At 60.7% G+C, this 11,642-nt stretch overlaps 1 protein-coding gene across 1 annotated transcript; it reads left to right on the top strand.

Annotated features, from left to right (window-relative positions):
• The first annotated feature begins 10,593 nt into the window (after positions 1 to 10,593).
• Bhlhe23 (basic helix-loop-helix family member e23) lies at positions 10,594 to 11,268 on the top strand. The gene has a single exon (XM_076849244.2). It carries the CDS (start codon positions 10,594 to 10,596, stop codon positions 11,266 to 11,268), a length of 675 nt encoding a protein of 224 aa, XP_076705359.1.
• The last annotated feature ends 374 nt before the right edge of the window (positions 11,269 to 11,642 follow it).

Raw genomic sequence — 11,642 nt, 5'->3', positions numbered from 1 at the left:
CTGGCCGGCAGAGCCCTGTGGAGGGCCTGGGCCCCCAGGCCACCAGCAGCCTGTGCCGTCGTAAACCCGTCAAGCAGCAGAATGGAATCCACACATTAACTCTGTCTCCGTGCTGCAGACCAGCACTCAGGTGGGGTGGGCAGGGGTGGAGCGGGTCCTCGGGAAGGCCTCCAGCTTGCAGAGCCTTCTGCCCTGAGGGAAAGGCATGATGAAGGTCATCCACCCATGGCCACACTGATGAACTGGCCGTGCTGTGCACCAGAGCCAGGGCTGGCCTGGAACACCCTGGCCTGGCACCAAGGTCCTGCCTGGGTCAGGGGACTGTGCCCAGACTGCTCAACAGGTGCGTGACCCACACATAAAAGACCAGGTGTGGCACCATCCCACGTCCCCAACATGTCCATATGGAAGGACCCACAGTGACAAAAAGGGCATTCCTGGCTGCAGGGAGATGGAGAGGGGCAACCGGGTGGCTGCTGGGGGCATGGACTTCCCTTTGGGTGGTGAAATATTCTGGTGTCATCGTGAGGGTGCTCACGTGGTGAGCTGCCAAAGGCCACTGAGGGGTCTCTCTCCTGGGCGGCTGCACTCTGCGGACTCCCCTCAGGGGAGGTGTGGGCAAGGCGAGGGGCAGGTGCCCATGTCCTGGCAGCTGGGGACATGGCGCTGCTTGGCAGGTGCACAAGGGCTGTGCTCTCCTCTGAGATGTGCAAGCGGCTTCCAAGGGCAGGATTCGGGGCACAGCTGGAGGTGACCGGTGCCATGAATACCACCCACTCCCAGCCGGTGGCTCAGGTCCACAGCTCTGCAGTGTGTCTACAAGTTCTCAAGTTTCAAACAAGGGTCTTCCTTTTTATTTTGCATAAGGCAGAATAAAACTTCTGAGTGGTTCTGCCTCCCCAGGGGGAGATAAGAGCAGGCCCAAGGTAGCCTTCTTGGTGGGCCCAGAGTGGGCCCCAGCCCTCCAGCCCCCAGCGAGGTCCCAGGGACAGCCTGGGAACAGGGCAGGGCTGGAAGACCAACCCTCTGGTCAGACACCCTCCCTGGTGCTCGCAGTGTCCGGGGACCAGTGAGGGGTAGGGATGACAAAGGCAGGAGGAAGCCGGGAGAGACCTCGGGCAGGAGCCTTCCAGGTCGGGAGCTTGCCTCACTTGCACAAGGCCTGGGTTCAACCCCCAGCCCCACAAAAGAAAAAGAATCCAAGTGTCCAAGTCCTAGCCTGGGCCCTCAGAACAGGGCCACGTTTGGCAACAGGGTCATCGCCGGGCAGTTAGTTAAGATGAGGTCATGACACAGCAGGCCGGTCCTGGTCCAAGGTGACAGTGTCCTTATGAGAAGGGGAAGTGGCCCTGTGGAGGTGGAGGCCGAGACGGGAATGACAGTGCTCCAAGCCAAGGAAGCCCAAGGGTCACAGTGGCCACCAGAGGCCGGTGAGGCTGTAGTGGACCCCTCATCCTCAGAGGGGCCAGCCCCTGACTCCTTGAGCTCGGACACCCACTTGGGTCCACTGTGACTGTGGCCCCAGGACCCTGCAGGTCCTCAGCTCAGCCCTGTCCAGACCCCTGCAGCCCCTGACCCCTGCCCAGGAAGAGAAAAGAGCTTCCTGCTCCAAGGATCCTGTCTCCATGGTGCCCTCCTCAGACCGGGCTCCAGGCCCCTAGAGCCTGGTGGACAGCGGGCGCGGCTGCCCGTGGGGCTGCAAGCCCCCGCTATTGGCCTCATCCAGCTGGGCCGACAGTGAGGCTGAATCCCTGCTGGGGAGGAAGCTGAGGCGTGTGCTGGGTGGTCCCCCTCTGTGCTGCCCCTACACTGCAGTGCCTGGCCTCCCTCTGGGCCAGGAGGCCCGGGTGACAGCTGAGCAGCCAGCTAGGGGCCCCTCCAACTGCCAACCTCCCCCGAGTCACTCTTGGGTCCCACCCCAGCTCTGGAACATTCTGGCAGGCAGGGAGCAGGAGGACCAGTGCTTGCAGGGTGGGAGGAGCTGCAGGCAGGGTCAGAGGCCGCCGTGTGCTGGGCACTCCCACTCTCAGCACAGACCCCTGTCCTGTTCTGATGGTTTAAATCGGGGGATCTTCAAAGCAGAGGACCCACAGCCCACATACCACCCACATGTGGGCCGCCTCCTCCCAATGGCCACGGACAGCCCTGGAACCAGCCTCTGGGGCGGGAGAGTGGTCAGGAGCCCACACGTCCAGGACCACCTCCTCCGCCTCCAGACACTTCAGCGGGCTGCTTGGGTTCTGCGGGGTTGTTGTCTTCTGAGAAATAACACGCACCTCTCCCAGGTCACCTTGTGCTGTGCTCCAGTTCTCAGTGAGGGAGAGGGCCCTGGGGTGGGAGCTGAGACAGTGAGAAGCCACTCTCCTCTGCACCCACCCCATCCCCCTGCAAGTAGCAGGAGAATGCCGAGGGGAAGAACTGCCAGGGTCCCCGAAGAAGAGCAGTCACAGAACAGGCCACCGCTCAGCACTGGAGTCTCCAGCTGGGCTGAAGTGTCCCCAGGGAGACCCCTTGGGCCCTGGCTCAGCCCTCCCCTGAAAGGGCTCACTGGACCCTGGACAGATGCCACTAGTTCTGTGACAGGGGACAAGTTACAACACGCTGTCATCAAGCCAGCCTTCCAAGGGCTGCAAGCAACTGTAGGCAGGAGCCACATCTTTGTGCCATAGGGACCTCAGGCTTCCCTCCAGTGGGTGGGGTGGATGGACCCCCTCAGCACAGAGCCGTGGGGACATAGAGCCACAGGGACGTCCCTGAAGGCAGCAGTGTCTAGTGGGTCTTGAGGCACAGGCTCCCCTGGAGGCAGAGGCAGGCAGAGACCCAGAGGGAAGGAAGGTTAGACCTCAGAGCTCTGTGGGGTTCAGACCCCAGAGCAGCAGGGGTTCCAGATCAGCCCCAGCAGCCAGAGCCCCCAGGAGGAGGCCTGGCTAGTAAGACCGTGAAACTGGGACTCAGGCTTTGCCTCCCAGGGTACGCGGAGGGGCTTGGGCCTCCACCTGGCGCATTCCCCAGCTCCATGGCCCCTGGGCTGACCAGTGTTCGGGCAGCGTGGGGGCCAAGAGCCAGTGGAGCTGCTCCCTGGGGGCTGAGGAGCAGCGGCCCCGGTCACTGGCCACCTGCGCTGGCTCAGGAGGGCGTCTTGCGCAGACACTAAGGTGTGTTGTGCCTCATCTCTACATCCTTGGTCTCACCTTCTGCAGACTGTCCCTAAAAAGCACTCAAATTTGCCGGATTTCAAATCCGTCTCTGAGCAGATGGGCGCTGTGCACAACATCACCACCAGGTGGCGCTGCCGCAGCTGACAACAGTGCTGGCCTCTTTCCCCAGCCGGCCCTTGGGGGTCTTCCTGGCGGTCGGAGCCTAACCAGGGCATGGCGGGCACTTTCCTGCAGTCCTGTTGGAGGCACCACGTGTTCACATACCCCTCATTTCCGAGCCACAGCTGCTGTCCCTTCCGGGAACATGGTTGACAGTAGTGGCATTGTGGTCTTGATGTCCTCCACAGGAGTGGCCCCGGAGCAGGGGCAGTGAGAGTGGAAAGGCCCGAGGGCCAGCAGCATTGATCACAGGAAGAAGTGGAATCCAGACAACAGAGCGGAGGTGAGCCCAAATCTCACTTCAAAGAGGGGAGGAGGAGGGAGGTGAGTGGATATGGAAGGAGGCCCTGCAGGTGAGGGGGCAGGGAGGCTGGCAGAGGTGACCCATCATGTGGCACTTCCCTGCCAGGCCAGGAGGACCCTCAGGAGGCAGCTCAGACCAGCCCGCTGACCCAGGGCTGTGTCGCCAACGTGAAGGGCAGGTGCTGTGGACTGCCCACGGGACGTCATGCCCACTGGCCCAACACCAGTCCCTGCACCGTGGCGGGGCTTGGTTGGAAGTCCAAGGAGGCTTGATGGGACCGACTGACCAAGGAGAAGGGACTCCGGTCGGGAGGCACTCCCCACCTGTCTCCAGGGGCCCACGGAGCTGCACACCCCATGTTAGGAGGGAAACTGCCCGCCCTGCAGAGCTCCTGCAAGGACACTCAGGAGGCCAGGGCAGAACGGGGACACGTGGGTCCTCAGTGCCATCTTCCAGCTGGGGATGCGTCACGAGGGCAGGGCCTCGTCAGGCCCTGGTTTACTCATTCACAGGTGAGGAGAGCTGGGGTCCAGGCTCCTAGCAGGCAGTCTCCTGTGCCTGACGCCCACGCCCTCCTGGTGACCCCAGCTCATAGGAGAGCCACAGTCTGCCCCTCCCTGTCCTCTCCCACACTGGGATTCCCCTCTGAAGTGCCCACCCGAAAGCTCACCTGCTATACCCAGAGGGGCCTGAGGGAGCTGAGGGCAGGGGGAGGGCAGGTCCAGCTCCTCACCCGCCTCCTTCTGGCCCACCCTGCACAGCCCAGCACTGGCCGCCTCCTGACTGCATCCCAGCTGCTCCTGAAGGTCCAGGGCTGTAATCTGGCCCCAAGAACCGCCAAAGACAAACTTGGCCCAAGTGGTGCAAACCCAAGGGCTTGCTGCCCCCTGGAGGCCAGAAGGAGGACTGCCCAAGCCCACTGCCCCGGCCCCAGCCCAGGGCTCGCAGCTGGTTCACAGGGTCGAGGTGGGGGGCCTCGGAAACAGGCAGGGGAGTCCAGAGCAGCACCAGGCTGAGGCCTGCCCAGGGTGCTGGGGCTGGGTGGACGGAGGCCACACGTGAAGTGCCCTGCCCGAGGTGCTGTTGAGGCTGAGGGCTTCACGTGGCAGAGGGGACGAGGCCCAGCTGCAGGGAGGTGGCGGCCCCACAGAGGGCCAGGGTGGCCAGTGCAGAAGGGAGGAGGTCTGATATGTTTTCCCTGGTTACCCCATGTGGTTCAGGGCAAGTCACCTACAGGGGGACCAGCTGAGAGCGTCTGGGTCGCCTACTGCAGCAACAACCCTCCAAAACACCTGCCATTTCATTGTTGAGACTCTGGGGAGCCCTAATCAGAGCAGGGCTGAGGGGGCAGCTCATCTGCTCTCTGTGGTCAGGGTTGGGCTGGGTCGGAAGTCCCAAGCAGTGTCACTAACACTCCAGGGGCCTGGGAGGCTCTGGGCCAGGCCACCTCCACATGGCCGCTCCTCAGCAGGGGACCTGGACTGGAGGCTCCAGGGGGAGAGTGGAAGGCAGAGGCACCACACCCAGAACTGACCGGTTCCTGTGCTGCATGGGCAAGGTGGCCACGGGCCAGCCTGGGTGTAGGGGATGGGCAGAGAGCCACCACCTGGAGGGGGGCTGCAGGCCTGGGTGGGTGGGAGGAAGGGATTTCCACAGCAGAACTTTACAAACCCCACATTCGGCACAGACGGTAAAGGAAACAGCTCCTGTGCACAGCAGAGACACGGGAGAAGACCACCTGACTGCTCGGTGTTGGAAAGGAAGGCGAGACTTGGGTTTCAGTAGAGACCTTCAAAAACACGAGAAGTTTACCTCTGAAAACAAATGAATCAAAGGTAGTGAGTGCCTTTGACAGAAAATTCAGCTAAGGAGAAAATGAGCAAACCAGAAGGCTGGTCCGTGGACAACACCTGGAGTGAAGTGTGAGAACACAAAGGGCCTAAGACCACAGGGAGCAGAGAGAAGGGCCAGCCCCTGCGCCTGGCACCCTAGCAGGGCTTGTGTGAGCACTGATGACCGCAGTGTCCAGGACCAGTTGAAGGCTTAGGCCATAAACTCAAGGTGCCACCAACCCAGAAGGGATGCACAGAGGAAGCCCACTCCCATGCAGGACACAGGAGCCGGGACCTTCACTCTCCTCCCCAGACAGCTGGACAGACCAGCCACAACCCTCAGGTCCACCGGAGGCTGAGGTCTCAGACAATCGCTGTCCCCCAACTTGGAGAGAGACAGGCAGATGTGGAGAGTCACACTCCCCCGAGGGGCACCTCCTGGGAACAAGGGCCAGGCTGGAGAACCACACTCCCTGGAATCACCGCAGGCTCCAGGAGGGCAGGTCAGCAGCGGCAGAGGCGCCAGGCATAGGAGGGCTCCCCCCATACCAATTCAACCTCCACAACCCCTCGCAGGTCCTCCCTGAGCAAGGGGCCCGTGCCTTGTCCTCTCTCCTGCAGACCCTGGAGAAAAGCCCCCTCGTGCTTGGGCAGAGGGACAAAGTGGACCTCAACTGTGCTGCCAAGCCCTCCCCCAGGAGAGACCCTTCGCCAGGCCCACCCCCTGGGCTTACCAGAGCCGACTGACCAGGGAAGGGGATGCCCACTCCAGTTCCCTCTAGCCCCCATGCTGGCGGGGGGGCCCAGCCCATCCTCCTCTATTGCTCTGGTCTCCCCCAAGGAGAAAACAAAACAGAATCGAGGAGCTCCCAGCCTGGGCACAAGTTGTCTAAGGCACTGAGATGTGACCAAAGGACCAGGAGCACCTCCTGTCCCCACACGCCTACCCACCACGTCCGGGGCCCCACGCCACGACACGACCCAGCCACCGCATCCCGGGGCCCACGCCATGCCTTGACTGACCACTGCGTCCAGGGACCCCACGCCACAACACGACCCGGCCACCATGTCCGGGGGCCCCATGCCATGATATAATTAGGAGCCTCAAGGTTCCGACGGTATTAAAGACACCTCTAGGGAAGCCTGGACACCACGGGAATCCAACACAGGTGCTCCAGAGAAGCATTAGCCTCTGACACCACAGCTGCAGTCAACCAGATTCTTGGTTTCCCTCGCCAGGAAAAGGTGAAACGTCACACCAAAGGCCTCTTTGCCTCGTTTACCTTTCCCCAGAACATCAAGTCTGCCTTTCAACAAAAAATTACAAAGCACACAGTCTGCAGAAACAGCAAGTATGAGAGCCGGACACAGATATGCCGAGATGCTGGAGCTCTCTCTACAGGACATGGCGAGTCACAGAGGCCAACCGCAAACAGGCAGGGGAACTCGGGAAGAATCCAAAGCAAATGCTAGAAATCAAAACACTGTAGTGGAAATGGATGCCTTCAGTGGGCACAGCAGCCTGGACACAGCCGAATAAACGTCGTGAAAAAACATCCATAGAAACTTCTGGAACCCAAGTGCAGAGAGGAAAAAAATGAAAATGACAGAAGGGAACACCCAAGAACTGTAAGTAAATGTCCAAAGTGTAACCCAACAGAGAGAATAAGAAAAAGGGACCAGAATGTTTGCGCAATGACAAGTGGCAGTCTTGGGAAACTCAGATACAGAGAGTCAGACAAGAGCAAGCGGGTCATAGTGAAGGCTGTGACAGGCACCTCCTATCCAGCCACAGAGGCCAAAGGCCAGGAGAAAATCCTAAAAGAGGCCAGATGGAAAAACTCCTCGCCATGGAGTAAGGGTGAGAATCACACCCAACTTCTTTTCAGATCCTCGCAAGCAAGAAGAAAGAGAAGTCTAATTTTTAATTTGTTGAAGAAAAAAACTGAAATGACCCATTGAAATGATAGCCACTAGTTATAAAGAATAAAGGCTTCCTCAAGCAAAAATTGAGAGAATTCATCACCAGCAGATCTGCCTTAGAAGAAGTATTTAAAAGAAGTTTTCAAAAAGAATGAAAATTATGTAGGTCAGAAATTCAAATCTACTTAAGGAGGGGCTGGGGCTCAGTGGCAGAGCACTTGCCTAGCACATGTGACGCACTGGGTTCCATCCTCAGTGCCACATAAGAACAAATAAATAAAGGTATTGTGTCCATCTATGACTAAAAGTATTTTTAAAAAATCTACAGAAAGAAAAGAGTAGAAAAGTATAAAATAAAGGTAAAATAAAATCCTTTTTCTTCTCTTTCATTGATCTAGCAGATGACAGTTTATTTGAAATAATAATCACAGGGTTTCTATGATGATGGTGGATGGACGGACTCAGTGGAGGTGTGTTACAGGAACAAGGAGAAGCACTGGGAGCTGTGCAGGTGTCTGACTGCCTGAGCAGTGGTGCAGCACTCCTGAGAGAGGACTTGGACGAGGTGTCCATGAGTTGTCCCCCTGGTGGGAGAACAAGTGACCCCCACTTGGCCCCGGCCCTAAACACCTGGCCAGAAAGTTACCTCGGAGCAGAGCTACCTCCCCACCCCATTCCCTACCCCTGCCTGGGAGAGGCGCAGAAGCAGGGCCAGGTTTAGGGCTCTGCCTCAACAGCTGCAGACAACCCTCAGCCTCGGAGGCTCACCTGCCCTCTCCGGCCCAGGATAAGGAGCACTGGATGGTGAGCCCCACCTGCTCAGGATGGGGAGGGGCCCAGGATGTTGCACTGTGATCTCCTCTCGGGCCAGCAGATGGCAGCATCACACCGAAAACCTGCCTCTCCAGAAAGTGCTTTCAATGCATCAGGACCCTGCAGGGTCCACCCTGGCCCAGCAGGTGGCTTTCCCTAAAGCCCTTTGGTGGCCCACCCCTGCACACTGCCCACCCCTGCCTACAGTCCTTCAGAACAGGTAGATGCTAGTGGAAGTTCTTGACTGGCCCCAAGCCCCACTCCTAAAGCTCATGGAAGGAGCTTCTGACTTTGATGTGATTTCTCCCAGGTGATCACATGCAGCCGCCCTAGAACCTGGCTCTGGGTGAAGGTCAACCCATGCCTGCAGCATTGACGCCTGTGCATTCCCAAACCACCTTAACCCTCAGAGCCCTCACCAATGCCAGCTCTGCACCTTCTGGCCTCAGGTGCCCTCAGGGCCACAACCCACCGTCAGTGCAACTCATCCCCACCCACAGCCCTGAGTCCTGGGCCCCCTGGGAGCAGGTGTACCCCTTGCTGAGCCTGTCAGCCCTGGGAACCAGGGGAGCCCCATGGCCCCACACGCCCTGCTCACCACAGCCTTGGCTGAAGCAGTGCAATCCTGGAGGGGACCTGCAGGAAGTGCCCCCCACCAACTGCATGACAGCCAGAGTGGTCTCTAGAAGACGCTCCCCAGGAGAAGACAGGGCTCTCACCAGGGCACCTCACACCTGGGGACAGGATGTGCTGCTGTGTTTTGTCTTCTTGAGATGACCACCCAGCATGGAGTCCAGGGAGGGGCCTGTTGTGGATAGAAAGAGCATACAGCTCCCACCCACTCACTCCTCAGATGTGACGCCTTCCCAAAGCACTCAGTTGGGTCATCTCTGTCGTCCCTCTCCTGATGGAGATCAGCAACTCTGCCAAACTCACTCCTGAGTGGTTCCACATCTTGCTGGAAGCCAGGGCGACCCAGTCACTGGGCCAGGAGCTAACTCCACCCAGCCTCTAGGCAGTTCCCACGTGGGAGGAAAGACTGGCATCTGCCAGCAGGGGTGGATGCATGCACCCAGCTCCACATGCTCTCCTGATAGGAGTGGGAACACCCAGCTCTCCTACCCTCTCTGGGTTAAAATGATTATAGGGTTTTCAACCACATTAGAAACTCCTGACAGGCAGGCATTGGCCCCACCTCCACTCCATGGAGAAAGACTTCTCATCACCCTGAGGGAAGCTGTGTCCAGTGACCCATTGAGCCCCAGACCCATTCCTGGCTAGTAAGAGAAATCTCAGGATTGGGTATGGTGAACTCAGCAGCCACCCCTGCAGGTGTCTGGACAGCACCTTTGGTGAAGCCACCTGCAGTGACCCAAAGACTTCTTGGCTGGGACAGAGGATCCCCCATATGCATCCAGCCTATGGTCAGCTCCAAGAGTGACAAGCAGGATCCCAGGTGACAGGCCCCAGCTCCTTTGTTCTGCTCCCCAGTTCCACCATCGACCCCTCCACCCACCAAGCAGAGAACATTCCCCTGCAGGCAGGACTGAGTGTGGGAAACGGTTCACACAAAACACCCAATAACTACAAGCAGGGGCTCCTCCTAAGCAAGGGTGTCATCCTATAAATTCTGATTCCTGCTTCAAATCACTGCTGGATGTTGGGGGACGTGGGAATCATCTCAGCAGGCACCTGGCACCTGTGGGGGACAGGGGGGCAGCTGCAGGTCGGGGAAAGGCCCCTGCTCACAGATCGCTGACAGCCCAGCGGATTCAACCTGGCCACTGATCGCCCCAGAACGCGTTGCTCAGGCCCACCCGGGACTGCCAGCGAGACCCCCAGAGCGTAGGTCCACACAGCCCGGGCAGTGGCTGGGCAGGCGCTGGGCAGACGCTGTGCCCACGGTGGTGCACAACGGTACTGCTACGCTCCCGTGGCTCGTGTGAGCGAGGACAGGGAACAAGACGGAAGAACTATGAGGGTGTCCACGCGGAACGCAAGCGTCTGGAGGCGGCCAACCCCGGGACACCAGGAGGCCGCGGTCCGGGTCGCTGAGAGGCAGGTTAGTGCCCCCGGATTCTACCTCCCTCGCCCGCCCTCCTGACGGTCTGAGCCGCCGGTGGAGCCGGGCTCCGAGAGAGGCAGTCACCAGGTCCCCTCTGATTGGACGGCTCGAAGTCCCAGCCGGCGCCTCCGCAGCTTAAAACCGAGGCGGGGTCGAGTGGGAGCCAGAGCCCGCCCCCCGGCCGGCCCGCGCGCCGCGGTGAGGGGGAGGAGGAGGAGGAGAAAGCGGCGGCGGGGCGGAGGCGGGCCGGAGAGGCCGGGCTGGAAGGCTCTGGAGCAGACGGCGCCGGAGGGGCTCACGAGGCCGGGAACCACTAGCGGCGGCCGGCTCCGGCGGGCGATGGCCGAGCTCAAGTCGCTGTCAGGGGACGCATACCTGGCGCTGAGCCACGGGTACGCGGCGGCCGCAGGCCTCGCCTACGGGGCGGTGAGGGGCCCCGAAACGGCCCGAGGCTACGGCGCACCTGGTCCGGGCGGCGACCTCCCCGCGGTGCCCGCTCCCCGCGCCCCCGCCGCAGCGGCCGAGAGCAGCGGCGAGCAGAGTGGCGATGAGGACGACGCCTTCGAGCAGCGGCGGCGGCGGCGCGGGCCGGGGGGCGCGGCGGACGGGCGGCGGCGGCCCCGGGAGCAGCGCTCGCTGCGACTTAGCATCAACGCGCGCGAGCGGCGGCGCATGCACGACCTGAACGACGCTCTGGACGGGCTTCGCGCGGTCATCCCCTACGCGCACAGCCCGTCGGTGCGAAAGCTCTCCAAGATCGCCACGCTGCTGCTGGCCAAGAACTACATCCTCATGCAGGCGCAGGCCCTGGACGAGATGCGGCGCCTGGTGGCCTACCTCAACCAAAGCCAGGGCTTGGCCGCACCCGTTGCCGCCGCGCCCCTGACACCCTTCGGCCAGGCTGCTGTCTACCCCTTCTCGGCGAGCGCCACGCTGGGGCCCTGCCCCGACAAGTGCGCCGCCTTCTCGGGATCGCCCTCAGCGCTCTGCAAACACTGTAATGAGAAGCCGTGAAGACCCGGGACCCCTTTCGCAGCGTCCTCCCGTTTATGTTGCCCCCTGACTCATGTTGCCAGCACTGGAGATGCTAGGCTGGACCCCAAGTGGAGAAGGCAGCCGGATCTCGCTCCCAGACCGTGGGCGCTGAACAGTTTGGGGCCGCGGAAAGCGCGAAGCCGGACCTGGCACTGAAATTCAGTGGGAATCCTCAGCTCCTGCTGGGCACTCTCCCCGATCTTGGCCAGGGGTCATCGAGTCTAGGTACAGGCGGTGGCGGGTGACTAACCGTGGTCCCTTCGGCCACCGCCACTATCTTCCAAAAGAAGAACGTGGCAAAGTCACAGGGCCGCAGCGGGGGCGGATACTGGTCCCACCCAGGACAGGGTCTT

Source organism: Callospermophilus lateralis, chromosome 3 (genome assembly GCF_048772815.1).
Source record: "Callospermophilus lateralis isolate mCalLat2 chromosome 3, mCalLat2.hap1, whole genome shotgun sequence".
Taxonomy (NCBI): domain Eukaryota; kingdom Metazoa; phylum Chordata; class Mammalia; order Rodentia; family Sciuridae; genus Callospermophilus; species Callospermophilus lateralis.
Note: the sequence above shows the minus strand (reverse complement) of the source record. Positions and strands in the feature narration are given on the sequence as shown.